General features: G+C 33.4%; 1 protein-coding gene across 1 annotated transcript; it reads left to right on the top strand.

Moving 5' to 3' along the window:
• The first annotated feature begins 15,766 nt into the window (after positions 1-15,766).
• Positions 15,767-16,654, top strand: LOC129759438 (uncharacterized). The gene has a single exon (XM_055756894.1). The coding sequence runs from the start codon at positions 15,767-15,769 to the stop codon at positions 16,652-16,654; it is 888 nt and encodes a 295-aa protein (XP_055612869.1).
• The last annotated feature ends 543 nt before the right edge of the window (positions 16,655-17,197 follow it).

Genomic DNA, 17,197 nt, shown 5'->3' with positions numbered 1-17,197 from the left:
ACTTTTTTTCCGAAAAACTGATAAAGCCAATTTTCCTTTTGAAAAGTTGTAGTTAACCGAAAATATCACATTCTTAAGTGAGTTATGATGTTTTGAATGTTGAAATGTTATGGTATTTCGAAAACAGCAGTATTTTGACTCAGACTTTTCTAAATGAATTAAAACAAAAAACATGTTTTCTTAAAATTTGAAGAAAGGAAATTTTCATTTGGAATTGTTCGTTAGTTGTAAGGGTTTTTGTTTTTATCAAAACCTTGTACTTTTTAGACTGTCATATCTCGGATTGAAGCAAACAAAAACATTTTTTATGGCGGCATTTTTTTTTTGATCTGATATCGAATATTTGATTGTGAAATTAAGGTTATTAGGTTATTTTTCAAAATCGAGAAAAAAAATCCAAATTTGTAAATTTTCAATACAAATTCACACATTGAATGAGCTTTTGAAAAAAAAGCGTCTTCTTTACTCGTGCAAAAGTCGATTTTTTATCGTATTATTTTTGTCTGAATCCATAACATTGGTGTTTAAAGCCAAATGGAACATTTTGACTTATTATAAAAAATAATAATAATATATTGTACTCAGAATATAAATTTTGGATCTGTTTCCAAATTTCAAAAGAATTTCTGAAATATACAAAAAAAAGTTAGATTTCAATGTTTGGTTTTATTCGAATTCAATAAATTTTAAATCATCCATAGACCCTAGCACCAAATTTAGAGATGACATAAAGCAGTGAGAAAAGATTCGAATTTATACAAAATATGATTTCTGAGAATAAGCACCAAAAATTTTTCTTCTAGTTTTAAATATTTTTATTCAAATATTCTTTTATTTAAAATGATTGAAAAATCTATTTTTTGACCACGTAGAAAAGAAATGTTGATTTGGATTAAAATATGATTATTATTGAGATCAAGTATGTTTTACCTTTTTTGTTTTTTTTTAGGATATACTGACTGATTCACTGAAGGTAATCAGTCACCGAAGTAAAAATAAAGATTTATAGGGTTGTCTATTGTTTTTATAAAGATTTTGCTAATTTCATGAGACATATATTACGGTGTTTCGTTTTGCAACTATTGAACGACAAAATTTTGCAGATGTTAAGATTGAGATTTAGGAGATTTTGATTTAAAATTTTGTATGGAAAAACGGGATTTTTTTGTAGGCTGTCACTCTTTTGGTTTTTCTTGAAAATTTGGTTTTCACGGATTACAAATTAAGTTCTTATATTTGAAGTTTCCAGGAAATTTTTCAAACTTTAAATTTGCCTAAGACGGAAAAGCGGTAGGAGTAGTGATAAAATAGTTATAACAGAGCATTCTTTTCTCATGGAAAGAAACTAGCAACACTGATAGATTATCAGTCCATTTTTCAGAAATATTATGTTATGTTAGACATTTTCTCAATTGTTCATTTTAAACATGAATAGAACAGTTTTTCAGAGTTAATGCTGATTTTGAGGAGTTTACTTTTAGAAAAATGATCGATACATGTTGATAGTTTTTGAATTTTCATTTTTTTCTGGTTGAATCTACCGTCTGTATAAGACAAGATCATTTAAATTTGTTTTCAATCATCCACCAAGCAAATGTAATTTATATAAGCAGTGGATTGCGCGAAAATATTAGCAGAAGGAAATCAGAAAGTTTAACTTTTTTCTCACGAAACCACACCGCACATTACCAAAATTTTTTCGATAAGATCAAATTTGGCAAGAGAATTATAAATTACATTAAAAAATTCCTGACTTTGGTTGCGCTCTTAAGAAATGTGGGGAAATTATCAGTCCAAGAAACAGCGTTCGGAGAATTTTTTGACAATATTTTGAAAACTCGTAGTTTCAAATTGAATATTTCTTTCGAACGGCTGTATGCATAAGTTATATAATAATTGCTCTTAAAAGAGGGTGAATTGACATCAGTTACCAGGCATGTCCGATTAAAAAGCGAACGAATATCGAGCGAGAACTGTATTTAATATTGTTTTTTTTTTACAATTTACGGAAATATCCGTCCTTCAAATTTCAGAAACAATCAGTCTAGTATTAAAATGAAGAAAGTTCTCTTTTGGCAGATTTTTTTAATGGAAATTTTGTTCTTAATATTGGATTTAAAAACTGTTATATCCGCTGCAAACTCCGAAATCTGTAGCATCCGAAAAAGGATTGTTCGATCTTCTGGAGAAGATCGACGATGATCCTGTATCCTTCTTAAAAATCGGAGCTGTAGGATCGATCTGCGATTGATCGATCTTTTCCAGTGTTTACAGTGGAGATTTACTTTTATTAACGTTTCAAATATGGTTTTCACGATGAATCGAAATCTGCATACAAAAATGCCACAAAAGCCAACCAAATTCCCAGAATTTTCCCCGTGAGTATGCGAGCCGAGCTATTTTATCTTTAAAACTGGCAAAATTCGGGCATGTAAATTAAACATTATCAACCCTAAACCCGGGTCACATTCGGGCCAATCTGTGTAAATCCCAAATATTATTCATTGAAAATTTTGAAACAATTTTTCAATCGAAACCTATTAGCAGATTTTTAATCGTACTTAAGGCTTAAAAACGAACACACACATATAGGAGGATCTCAGTGAAACTTCATGTTTCTTTGAAGAGATCTAATATACTTAACTCTAAGGCGTACATCTTTCAAGGATATTATGGCTAGCATCTTACAAATGCTAAAACCATCATACCACAGAAAGAGTACTTTATGTGCCGTGATCGGGATTCGATCTCATGGACTCTGGCTTAGAAGACTGGAACGCTATCCTCTAGGCCACGACCGGCGGCATTAAAATTATATTTCTTGGGCGCAAAAACATTGGAAAACTTCAATACAAATTTTTTGTTTGGTGTTGCACATAAGGTAAATAAATCCGGAAAACCGAGCTTTTTTAAATAAAATCCCTGCAACAGGACCAGACCGGACCATATCCATATTTAATATAAAATATTTGGTCAATAATCTGACAAGCTTAGACTAGATGGTCAACAGATGGCATTGTTTGACATTAATTCGATAATCAAGATTGAATCTTAATACCTCGGCCAACCTTTATAATCGATTTTTTCCATGCTAAAGAATCGTTCCAAAAAATCGAAAATCTGAGTTGAAAAGATCGATATTCTAAAGATCGATGCAGGATCGACCAATACTAATTTAAAACTATCTCGTTAAATCTACGGATCTGAGATTTTTGTTTTTGAATCTCCAAATCAAAAGACGTTCTTTTCATAGATAAGAAAAAGGTTTTGACATTCTTTACCAGTGAAATCTTATTCTTAGAGGATTTTTCCATAAAATAAACGTAAAGCCTAACGTAAATTTCATCTAGTTTGTTAAAAACTTTTTGATGCTTGGTAATAATTTGTTCAATAAAATATTTCCATTTTCTCCAGAAAAAAATGAAACAAATTGAAAATTTTCACAGCGAACTAACAGCTTGAAACCAATTCAAAGGTGGCTCCAGAGAGTATTTGGCAAGCCTCAAATCAAAGAAGATTCCAGAAAATTCAATTTGTTCATTACCACTTTCCAAACCGTTGCTACACTTCGATCAGAGAGGACGAAAATAACTCCCATTTTATTTTATTTTCTTTCAAGTACTCACAGTTTTTTACACATCTTTCAACAAACTTAATTTGTTTTTGTCTGAATTGTGTCCTGCTTTCCGACCTTTTTGCTCAGTTAAAGAGGCAGTTTGTAGCATATTATTTGTTTATATTTATCTTAATAAAAAAAACTTGGCCATTAAATTAAAATTTTGTTCAGGCTTTGTTGAAACCAGTTGTATAAAAATTTCTTTCGCCAACCTTTTTTCTATTCATTTCTCAACATCCAAATTTGGCCGATAGAAAACTAAAACTTCCGGGATCGACAGCTGCCCCTACAAGGACCCAAAGCGGCTGTGATTTATTTCAAGTCCTGGAGAAGATGGATTGTAGAGGTTAGGAAAAAGGGGGAAAGAAGGATCCAAAAAACTACATCCTTATTTATGGCAGACGATGAACCAACTCTCGTTTAGCTGCACGTTGTCTACTGGCTCAACCTGCCGGTGTTGGATGTTCTCGAATTTGCTGTGAATTGTTTGCAAATTTTATCATCTTGAAATTTTAAACCGAGTTATAATGGGTAAATTCCAGGTTGAAAAAAATATCCCAGCAAGTGTTTCTCAGGACGTTCTGAAAACGACTTAAGGCTTAAAATATTAACAAAATTCATGAAATGAAAAATAAACATGATTGTTTTTTAAATTTTAAAACAGAATCATAGGATTCTGGAAATCTTCCAGTCTGGATAAAAAAACGATTAAGGACAACTGAAATCGGTTTCAAAGTTCAGATTGGGAAGCTCAGAATCATTCCGGTATTAATTTCATCTAGCAAAACGATTGTCCCCTACGCTGGAATTCAAACCTCATTGCACCGAACATTGCCGTCCAGATGCTGTTCCCTGTTATCTTCATGTTAAAGAACCTACTAACTTACTTTTAAGCAACTAGCTAGCTAGGAAGCAAGAATCAAAACCCGGTGCTATACACATTCCAGTGAGCCAATTCCGGTCCAGAAACCCATTCAGTTTTAGTTTGAATGTATATCTGTGTGTGTGGGTCTTTGTGTGTATCCAAGTATAAATAGCAAACTTGTCGTCTGGCTCAGGACGATTTTTGCACTAGATCAGTCCCACCGCTGCTGAATGTTCTCCGAATGGCCATCCATGGGGTTCGGCCATTGAAATTAGATTTCATTTATTTACCAAAATGGGAAGGCATAAAATTAAATGGACGACTGAAATTACTTTGTTTTGGCATCGCTTTGGCCCCGGAATGTGTTCCCGAGGATTTCCCAGGATTCCCATGGAAAAGAACCAATTTGAGAGGAAGAAGAAGACACCATTTCTAGGTTGCTGTCCTTCCCTGCTTGCTTGGAGATGAATGGATTCGTTTCGAGTTGAATGGGAGCCAAAATGAGCGAGCAGCCTCGGAAAGATCAAGTGATTTCTGCTGGTACCTAGCCGTTCTATTGTTGTTGTTGTCCGGGTCGCGCACCAGTTGGTCCAATTCAATGGATCATTGACTTCTGGTGTTTTATACACTTCTCCGATAGTTGCCAATAAAAACAGGCAGGAGTCATTTCTACCGGGGGAATTTATTACGATCTCTGACAACCTTATGGGGCACAGTTTAGAGAAGGATGATTTATCGTTTAATTAAGATTTACATCTGAACGAAATGATTCAGAAAAATGAATCCGTCAATTGAAGCTTAGTGTGAATTGGAATGTCAATTTGATATTGTATGAAGTTTGAAGGCTTATTTTATGTTCTTGGACTTCTAAGAAACCTGTAATGTAAATTGATTTTATTGAGTGTTAACCAAATTAAAAAAAACTTTAAAAAATTAATTGATTATTACCTAAAATGTGCCGTATTTTTTGCCAGGTTTAATTATGCTGATCGAGAAATGCTTTCATTTGTTTCTGTTACATTATTTTGTAATTAATTTGTGATATTATGATTTTTGGTGCTGTCTGACTAATTGTATAAAATCTGTACTTCCTTCTATTTTCTGGATTTAAATTCCACAGCATCGATTTTCCACATTCACTACTTTTCATTTTTTGTTTTGCTTTGATCTGTTGCCACTAGTCTGTGATATTGTTTACTGAATGTTGTTGGATGTTTGTTTCTGTGTTGGTAGTTTTAGGCTTTTCTTATGTGTTGAATTGTTTTAAAAATGTTTGAGTGTGATTAATGTTTGTTTTCGGTGTCTTTTTTAGTTTTATTGCATGTTTTGTTGTTTTAATGTTTTTTTTCTCATGGCGTTCAGTTCGGTCTGGTCGAAGGCAGGCCAGATGATCCATAGCTATTTCATGTTCCAGTATCACAAGTTTCATGTTCCAGTTTCCAGGAAACTGCGAAGGATGCAACATTAGACAGAGTCGATTTGGGGTCATTTTTTTATTCCTCAAACCCTGGGATCAAAAAAGCTTTGGTTTAGTTCAAAACTCAACCGTTATTTTTTGCAGAATTTTTATCTAACGTTTATGCAGATATACTTTAACCGATATACACCACTTAACGATAAAACGGGAGACACGAATAGCGCTATCTGGCGACAAAAATGGAAGTATTACACTGTGAATTTTTTCAGAGCTTTGATCAGAGACGCCAGTTGTCCTGATTTTTCAATTAAAAATCTCAAAGAGTCTGGCGTAGCATATCAAAAAGGTGGAAGTAAAATGAGTACTATTTGAATAAATATAAATTATTAACAGCGCAAACATTTTTATATTACTATCGATTCAGCGCAAAGTTAAAAAAAAAAAAAGAGAATGTTATTAGACTCAAAAAGGTTAAGGTCAAGTTTTCGTAATAAATGATTAATTTATAATGACTACATAAATAACTAAAAATACATTGAGCTACGACATTCACGATAAAATTTTCCAGTACAGATTTTAGCCTTTGTCATAGCATTCATTGAGAATTTCCGCCAGCACTATACGAGTAAACAAATAAACTATATATTCTTAATCATTTGCAGCTTTTCATTTCTATAAATAGTATTCCACAAAATTTATTTTATCTTTGTCTTTAATTCGAGTTTTTAACAACGATCCATTTCCTAGAATATGTGCATACAAAAGGGCAAACTAAAATAAGCGGAAGCTTGATAAAAATAAAAAAATAGCTAAGAGACGAAAATTTATCTATACATATAAAAATGAATTTCTGTCTGTCTGTCTGTCTGTCTGTCTGTTCCCTATAGACTCGGAAACTACCGAACCGATTTGCGTGAAACTTGACAGATGGGGGTATTGGAGGCCGGGGAAGGTTCCTATTAGGGTTTGAGACCCCTCCCTCTCTCAATAAGGGATGGAGGGGCCTCCCAAACAAAAGACAATTTATTGCATAACTCGAGCACCCATCAAGCAAATGGTATCAAAATTGGCATTGGGTGGTATTTGGGTACGAAAAATATTCCTATGAATATTAGGTACCCCTCCCTCCTCTCAGTTGGGTGATAGGAAAGGGGGAGGGGGGCTACCTTACAATTTTTCATATAATTCGAAAACTAATCAAGATACTGGAACCAAATTTGGCATGGGAATGTGTTGGGATACGAAAAATATTATAATGATTACTTTAGACCCCTCCCCTTTTTTGTAGAAAGGGGGAGGGGGCCTCTTTCATATTTTTTTACATAACTCAAAAACTAATAAAGCAAATGGAACCAAATTTGGCGTGGGAGGGTATTTGGATACGAAAAATAATTCTATGATTATTTGAGACCCATCCCTCTTTCCAGTAGGTAGAAATAAAGGGGGGAGGGCCCTTTTATATAATTTTTTACACAACTCAAAAACTAATTAAGCAAATGAAAATTTGGCATGGACGGGTATTTGGGAACGTGACATGTTCTAATGATTTTTGAGAACCCTTCCTTCTTCCAGTTGGAAGAAAGTAGAGGGAAGGGAGTTTCATACAATTTTTACATCATAACTCAAAAACTACAACAGCAAATGGATCCAAATTTGGCATGGAACGATATTTGGGTACGAGAAATGCTTCTATGAATATTTGGTATCCCTCACTCCTTCAAAGAGGTGGATGAAAAGGGGGAGGAAAGGTCTCCCTTACAATTTTCAGTATAACTGGAGAGTTGATCGAGCAAATTGAACCATACTTGGCATATGAGGGTATTTGGATTCGAGAAATGTTTCTATTATAAATTGAAGCCCCATCTTTTTTTTCAGCGGAAAGATATTAAGAGGGAAAGGGGAGCATCCAGATAATTTTTTTTTTTGCATAACTCGAGAATTTATCGAGCAAATGAAACCAAATTTGGCATCAAAAAGTATTTGAGTACGAAAAATACTTTTTCTATGTGAAATAATTCCTTTCTTGCAGTAGGATGATAGAATAGGGAATATAGGAAGGGAAGAGGAGGCTTACATTTAACTTTTTTTTACAAAATCCGAAAAATGGACAAAACTCAAAATGGATAATCATTTTGGTATGATTCTATGATTATCTGACACACCATCCTCCTTTCAGTGAGTTGATACACAGGAGAAGGGAGGTGAGCCCAAAACAACGATTTTGAAAGGTGTAGCAAAGCACACCGGGTCAGCTAGTTACATATATATATAAAAATGAATTCCTGTCTGTCTGTCTGTCTGTCTTTTTGTCTGTTCCCTATAGACTCAGAAACTACTGAACCGATTTACGTGAAACTTGGCAGGTAGGGGTATTGGAGGCAGGGGAAGGTTTCTATTATGGTTTGGGACCCTTCCCCCTAACAGGAAGGGGGGAGGAGCCTTCCAAACAAAAGACAATTTTTTGCATAACCCGAGAACCAATCAAGCAAATGGTATCAAATTTGGCATGGGGTGGTATTTGGGAACGGAGAATATTTCAATGAATATTAGGTACCCCTCCCTCCTCTCAGTGAGGTGATAGAAAGGGGGAAGGGGGGCTACCTTACAATTTTTCTATAACTCGAAAACTATTCAAGATATTGGAACAAAATTTGGCATGGGAAGGTATTTGGATACGAAAAATATTTCTATGATTTTTTCAGACCCCTCCCCCTTTCCAGTAGGGAGATATAAAGAGGGAGGGGCTCCCTTTTTAATTTTTACATAACTCAAATACTAATCAAGCAAATGGAACCAAATTTGGCATGGGCGGATTTTCGGGAACGTGACATGTTCTAATGATTGTTTGAGACCCCTTCCTTCTTCCAGCGGGGAGAAAGGAAAGAGGGAGGGAAGTTTCATACAATTTTTATTGCATAACTCAAGAACTACAACAGCAAATGAAACCAAATTTAGCTTGGAACGATATTTGGGTACGAGAAATGCTTCTTTGAATATTTCGTATCCCTCAATCCTTCAAAAAGGTGGATGAAAAGGGGGAGAAGAGGTCTCCCATTCAATTTTCAGTATAACTGGAGATCTGATCGAGCAAATTTGAACCATATTTGGCATGTGAGGGTATTTCGATACGAGAAATGTTTCTATTATAAATTGAAGCCCCACCTTTTTTCAGCGGAAAGATATAAAGGGGAAAGGGGGGCTACCCTAAATTTTTTTGCATAACTTGAGAATTGATAGAGCAAATGAAATAAAATTGGTATCGAAAATTTTTTGAGTACAAAAAATACTTTTATGAATATTAAGTTCCCGCCCCTCCATTCAATGGGGCGAATGGAAGGGGGATGGCACTTCCTTTCAAGTTTATGCATAACGCAAATAAAACCAAATTTGGCATGGAATGGTATTTCAATACGAGCAATTTTATTATGTCAAACAATTCCTTTCTTGCGGTGGGATGATAGAATTGGAAATAAAGGAAGGGAAAAGGAAAGCTAACATTTAACTTTGTTTTACAAAATCCGAGAAATGGACAAAACTTAACATGGAAAATTATTTTTTATGACTCTATGATTATCTGACACGCTATCCTCCTTTCAGTGAGTAGGTAAATAGGAGAATGGAGGTGAACGCAATAAAAGCATAAGTTCTCAATTTATGCTAACAAAGCCAACAAAGGGAAAAAATGGCATAGAAAGGTACTTGGTTACGAGATATGTTTCTACAATTGTTATAGACTCTTAGCTTTACAGTGTAGAGAGGAGAAAAAAAGAGGGGGTTCCAAATAAATTTTGTTGTAGAGCTTAAAATATTATCAACCAATGGAACAATATTTGATACAAGAAGATTTTTGGGAACGAAAAAATGGGTATGATTATTAAAAATCACGTTCTCCATTCAGCAGGGGGAAGGGAAGGATAAGGGGGGGGGGGGGGGGGGGGTGTTCTCTCTTATCAGTTTGTTAGCATAAATCCAGAACATATCAATCAAAAACAATCATATTTTATCAGTCGGATTGTTTGCGTACGATTTAATTGGTACCCTCCTTTTCTAGGGCGGAGCTTAAAGAAACAAATCTAAATTATCAGATCTTGAACACAAATCAAGATTCAGAATATTAGTTTAAGTTATTTTTGTGTAGCAATCCGAAACTCCAGCTGCAGCTCTCATTTTATAGCGGTTGCTTATGAATTATAATATATAACAAAACAATAAAAATTTGAATAAATTCTGAAAATATCATTCGATTTTGAAAGGTGTAGCAAAGCACACCGGGTTCACTAGTTAAATATAAATAAAGTAATAAAAAACAAAAAAAATCCAAAGCACCATCAATAATTGATTCAGTGAAACTATTTCAGCTTTAATTTTTCATTTGTTTAGATTTTTGTTTTACGTTCACGTGCACAAATAAATGATGAGAAAACGTTAAGAAATACATCGCACTCCCATTATTCATTGAGAATCGAAAGATTTTTTAAAATTTATTTCAGTATAATTGGTTTAAATTTGAAAGAAAAAAACAATTCGGTTGCCAAAATTTGTCTCTATTAATAAAAAAAAATCAATTTGTGCTCTTTCAAAATGTTAATCTGGAGCTGTCAAAATGCTGATCAAGGATGCCATCTGAACATATTTTGATCACTTTTTTGTTTATTTTACGAATACTTAAAAAAATAAATTCCGCTCATTTGAGAAATGTGTTGAAATCACTAAATTTCATTTGTCAGTATGAACAGATGTTATGGCAATGATTTATTGAACAATATATTTCTTTTTTTACCAGACACAAAAATTAGCAATCGATTAGTTTACGTTGAAGCTAGTATGGCTTAAGTAAGGCAGATTCGTTGTTATTTTGTTTTATGATACAATAACAGGGGAAGGATTTATTTTCAGTTATGCTCGTTGCAGATGTGTTTACTTTTTTTAATTTATAGAAGTAGCAATTTTATATTAGGAATTTACAGGAATTTACAGCAAGCTGTTCTTCATCCCATCAGACGTTGCGAAAAGAAAAAAATTATTTTCATTTAATTTTAATTCCTATTCTTTTAAAATTTTCCACCACCAGTCTACACTTCTTTCATCTTATTTGGAAACTAAAAGATATGTCACAAGTCTCTTAGGCATAAATCCAAGTCCATTATCAGAGAACATGAATATTTATTGTTAGCCTTTTGTTTTTTGTTGCATTGGCACTTCGAAAACGATTTGTAACCATTGATTTTTTTAATCAATTAATTAATCATGAACATTAAAAAAAATTGTCATTTCATTGCTGGATAAAAGCTCGGTATAATATCCTTTGATTTAAGATCTGGATTTGATAAATGATCTAACAAACCTCATGATGATGATAAACCAATTTGTTTGAAAATTTTCAAATACTAACAAGAAACATCTGGCATGAGACAATATCTTTTTTTCTTTTTTTTTTTTTTTGTTTGGATTATAGTCGTTTTACCATCTTTATGGCATTCGCGACTTTATCAACGTTACAGTTGGTGGATCGTTATTGAAAAACTTATCCGGTACAACTGTGATCGATGTTTACTCTTGGGCTTGGACAATACCATCTTTTAATACGAATTGTCGAAAACATCCATTTTTTGTCAAATTGAAAAGCTAAACCTGTCATCTAGTATATGACGATATTTCTACGTAAATTGCTACGGATTTTTTTTCCTCAAATATTAGTTAGCGAAAATGTTTACATATGAATTTCAAATCTTTTTTTTGAAAACACTTTATGCCGATCAAAATCTGTCTTTTGAAATAATCAAATAAGGAAAGTAATTGAATGTAATTGCTCCGATACATATTTTGTTCAGAAATATTTACTTTTTGTTTGTTTATTGATTTACTAAAACTTTTATGGTGCAAGAAAAGAAATAAACAATTTCATTTATTATAACTGGCAATCCTGATCAAGTCGAGTCTGGAATACACGCTATTTACAAGTTATATGAATTTTTCGAATTAGTGCTTCCAATTTGTCCGCTAGAGGATGCTGATGATGTCGCATTCTCATTATATGTAGAAAATAAGTGTGGTGAATATTGGTTTCAATTATATTTGATTATATAATACGTATAATAATTGATTTTTTGAAAACTGAAACATAAATAAAGATTATCTAAAACCTCCAGAATAATCATTTTTCAATCGACTGTAGAATCATTACCTCCACAAACTGTCTTTTCAGGGATTTTTCTTCAGGTGGGTTATTTAAAAATAACCTTCCAGATGAATTCAAGTAATTTAAAGCTACTTAAAAAAACCTTTTTGGAACGATTGTTTTGTTTAATTGATAGGGTTTTTCAAGCTATTAAAAAAATTTTGAAGTTCGGTTTTATAAGTAGGTACATGCTAGTGCTACATGTTGTTTTTTTATTAAGTGGGTTAAAATTTATTGTTCAAATTTTAAATAAGGATATAGGATATAATAAGGATAAAATATTATTTTTTTGATAATGACTTTTGAAAAATATAATCAAAACTGATGCTTCTTTATCATTGCTCGTGTAAGGTAAAGATGATTTGATTATTTCCTAGAAACATTTGAAGACGTCATACAATTAAGAGAATATATACGAGATCAGATGGTCAACTAAAAAAAAGTATTTACCATTTTATATGAGGCCCTCAGGATCAGAAGGGTGCAAATGCCAAAAGCATCAATTTTGAGTTGAGTATACCTAACGATTCTTTATGTTATAATGTACATCTGGTACAAAATTCAGATTTTTTTATAATTTTCTTGACCACTTTTTTGATTGAATTCAAACTGCTTGAATTCGAAAAATATATGAAAATGCGAGCACCTTCGCAACTTTGAAGCGCGTTTTCTCGAAACCATCATTTAGGCACTTGCATCCCTCTGATTCCAAACGCCTCATATAATCCAACAATTCAGGAACAGTTTGTTTTAAGTAATAGTCTAGAGAGCAATGGATTATTTTCACTCGTTTCTACTGTACTTCACTCGCACACTCGCTAGTACTGTAAAAACTTACTTTTTTTCTAAAGTTATATGGTTAAACTTTCGAGAAAAGAAAGTTTCTTCTATAAAATATTTTGAGAAGAATGGTTAGTATGATAAAACTAGCATTTGAGCAAATAGCAAATCTTTAACTATTAGTCTGTGCTTTAACATTAAATGCAAACGTAAATATAAAGAGTTATCATGAACATCTAAAGGATACTTTGAAGTAGTATTGCATTTGAAAATTTCATGACAACAGGCCACAAACGGTTGTTTCTTCAGAACTCATTTCCATTCGATTTTTTTTTTCAAATACTCAACACTTAAGGACAAAGTATACTAACTTTCATTTTTTTTAAATTCCTTTCATTCATTGAAGAATTTATGTCGGTGGTTAATTTTGAAAAAGAGGCAAATGTAAACAAATCGAGAGTGTGTATGAGTACACAAGGTTTTATTTACTTATTGAGGGTCTCTTGTTGCTGGTAAATGTGATTGGAAATTCTGGATTGTATGAAATTAGGTCTTACGATTATTTTTATTTTGATAATTTAATTTTAAAAAAACCTTTCAGTTTTAAACCACCAAGGACATGAAAAACATAAAATTTTAAACATTTTAAGGCCCAACGTAGTTTTTTTTTAATTTAATGAAAGCTCAAGAAATGTGGATTCTCCTGACATTGTAGAAATTTCTTGAAATTTAAAAGAGATTTCAGTTTACGGAAATATTTTTGTTTCCTGAAACTGAAAGGTGAAGATATAATAACGGAAAAAATGAAATAGCTGAGTCAAAAAAGGGCATGGTAAGCTCATTCGTAGATTCAGCATACAAATTTTGTTTAAATTAGAGACCTGATAAACGGTAAATGGTAAAAATAAATTTATATAACTTTAAAAAAAACCCGTTATCTTCTGTTGAACGGAATAAGAAGGTTTCAACTTGGGCTGTCCGTTTAAAAGTTTTGTTTTTGTTAGCTAAAAGGATTTTAATAGGTCGAGAGGTAATTTGAAATAAATGAAAAAATCTGTTGAAATTTCTTTTGAGTAATTCTGATGGTATTGGTTTAACGAAAAAAAAGGTTTAATAACAGAGAAATTTAAAATGACATATTGAAAAATTTAGTCGTTTGAAAAAGCATTTACAGCTCTTTTTTATGTCAATTTCCTTCATCATTAAGTACGTGCATGACCAAAGGAATGAGGGGGGGGGGGGGCGTTTGGTGGTTTAACCCCCCCCCCTCCCTCGTGAGGTTCCAAAAATGCCAAACAAAATGTTATTCTCTTATCTCAAAATTTCAAATTCTTAATCTAATTTTGATAAACTACTAAAACGATTCAAAAGTAATAGTCGCGACTAAGAATTAAAGCCAAAACCTCGAAATCTTATTCCAGGTGCACAATTCTACTACAGCTTCACAAAAAAATTCTCACTTGTTGATAGAAATTTAGTCCCAAATATCCAATTTCAATAAACTAAAACTAAGTTTGCCAGATTGCCCAGATATTTGCCGACTCCGTTCACTTTATTTGCAAAATCATACAAAAATTTGAATTCGTTCAGTATGTTGGGTCCAATTTTTTTAGCCAATTTCATCCAAATTAACACGAACGATTTTTTGGAAGCTTAAAATATAATTTAAAATTAACTGATGTTTTTCAAAAAAAAATCTAAAATTTCACAGGATTTTAAGCAAATTTCCAACACAGAATTTTTTGAATATTCACAGATATTTTTTAATTTAGTAGGAATTTACAATATTATGAAACTTATTTCAACCCAATTTCTAACTTTGTTTTGGAATAACAAAATAAAATTGGTACTTTAAATTGATTTATTTTAAGCAAAATGTAATAAAGACTCATTTTATCAAGACTTTTTGGAGAAATATATGCTATTTTAATTACAAAGTGTCTGGGTGAAATCACAGAAAGTAAGAATTTTTTATCGCAAAAAACACACAATTGCATTAAATGTGTTTTGATATAAAGAACAGGATTTCAAATGCTTTTCTTCATTATTTTATTGAATATTTTTAATATTGGCCCGAATGTTGACAAAAAAATGTTCTGTACGCTTAGGTTAGAATAATTTAGATTTTTGTGGTTCAAAATTTGCTTATAAGCATTAAAACTCGATTTCTGGAATCAGATTTCGAATTTTTTGTTTAGTTTTTTTTTCGTTCCTGAAATCCAGTTTGCATCATCATTGGGAAAAAATCTTGATTAGAAGCTTGGTTATGCATTTTAACCCTCAACTTGATGCATTTTCCATATTCGAAACTCATCATTTTGGAATGCGAAAAAAAAACTACTATTATATCATTCTTACTTAAAATTATTCTGCAGAAATGTAACTAAAGAAAGTTTCATAATAGTGAACCAGAATTAAAAAATCTTAAACAGTTTTAAGCTTCGCATTTTTTTAAAGATTTTCAAATTAAGTGTCAAATAAATAACTAAAGAAAGAATTCACCTTAAAAGCCGAAAATTCAAAATCCTTATAAAAAATTACTGGTTGAGGGTTTTCATACAAATTTCGCTTGTTGGTTCATAATTTAAAATAAATATTATCTGGAACGTTTGAAAATACGCTGTCAGCTTCGGAATTCATATTTTGAACTCAGGTTAAAAAGGCAGGTTTCAGATCCGCAGAATTCAAATAAAAATTCAGACTCAAATTCAGCTCGTAGTTTAGTTTTATAATCTAGATGAAAAAAGGAATGTGTACAGTTTGACTTCAACCTCTGAGCGAATCACATCGTCTTCAAGAGCAGAGTTAGGCATTCTTTTATTCAAATCTCGTTATCGGTAGTATCGGTAGTATTTTTTTGAGACCTGTGCGAGTACCCCACTGAGTACCTATAGTAGGAGAACACGAAAGATGGCCGCCGATCCAGGTGGCGGGACCCCACCGACCACGTTTGGTTCAAGGTTTCAAGTTTTGACCGTTGATGAAGAAAGCAACGGAACTATTGGATGGAAAACAGCCAAAAACCAAAAAAATGGGAAAAGAACAGCACAGCGAAACGACCTCCACGAGCAACAATTCGTCAAGCAGTTGAGGACAGGAGGTTGCGATAATGGCGGACGGTTTCTGGTCGTAACTAGGACGGATCCAGAATGCACCATGGACGATCTCAATCCGTTTGTTGTTAAAAAGTACTTCGACAACATAACATCTGGAGTACAAATTTCGAGATCCAAGGAAGGTACGTTACTTCTGAAGACCCTTGATCGTTACCAAGCGGAAAAACTTCTGAAGCTAACGAAGTTATGTGAAAGTGTTTCCGTCAAAATCACTGAACATACCACGATGAATCGATCCAAAGGAACCATCTTTTGCCCGGATCTGAACAAGCTCGATGACACTGATATATTGGAATATCTGAAGGAAGCCCATGTGACAGAAGTTAAGCGCATGCAACGGGAGAATTCCAAAGGCAAACTTGATGACACCGGCTCGTTTATTCTCACCTTCAATCTGAGTTACTTGCCACAGACGATTGAAGTTGGTTTTTACAGCTGCCGCATAAGGTTGTACGTTCCCAATCCAATGAAATGTACTTGCTGCCTCCGATTTGGACATCGAAAAGATCAATGTAAAGGTAACCAAGTTTGCGCATCTTGTGGACTTCTACTCCACAACGGAACACCATGCCCCAGACCATTTACCTGCATCAACTGCAACGGAAGCCATCATGCATTGTCTAAACAATGTCCGAAATTTATCGACGAATTAGAAATCCAGAGAATATTTAAGAGTTACTGAACGAATTCCAATGAAAGAAGCGAGACAAAAACGACGCCTCCAGGTACCACAAGCAGTCTTTGGATTTTTACCATCATCTCGACCAACATTCGCCCACGTTGTGCAAAGCAGCGTGGCACCAATTACAACACCAACACCAAGCCAACAACCCCAACAACAGCGAGCATATGAACGAAAAATCAACAACCCACCATCAAGCCCCACCTGTTCTCTTGAGTTACCGGAAACAAGCAGTTCTCACCAAAACTTCTCTCTCGTGTGCACTCCCGACGTCGATGGAACTACGGAAGCCCGAACGCTGACCGAAATGATGCCGAAACCACTGTTGCCACAGGCGACGATGACAAAGACGGATACGACTGATGATAGGAACAACGTAAATATACCACAGTTAACTAACACTATATATAAACCTCCTAATACTAATGATACCACAGTTGATATTACTGAAAATTCAAATGATCACCCACATGGCCCAGATACTAACGATACAATGTCAGAAAACTTTAGGATTTTGAGGGATGCAGTTAGAACGTCTGCACT

Source organism: Uranotaenia lowii, chromosome 1 (genome assembly GCF_029784155.1).
Source record: "Uranotaenia lowii strain MFRU-FL chromosome 1, ASM2978415v1, whole genome shotgun sequence".
Classification (NCBI taxonomy): Eukaryota; Metazoa; Arthropoda; class Insecta; order Diptera; family Culicidae; genus Uranotaenia; species Uranotaenia lowii.
The sequence above is the reverse complement of the archived record's forward strand: the minus strand, read 5'-3'. Positions and strand labels throughout refer to the sequence as shown.

What these genes read in the sequence shown, in the direction of transcription:
- LOC129759438 (XM_055756894.1), top strand. Translation starts at nt 15,767, where the DNA reads ATGGCCGCCGATCCAGGTGGCGGGACCCCACCGACCACGTTTGGTTCA.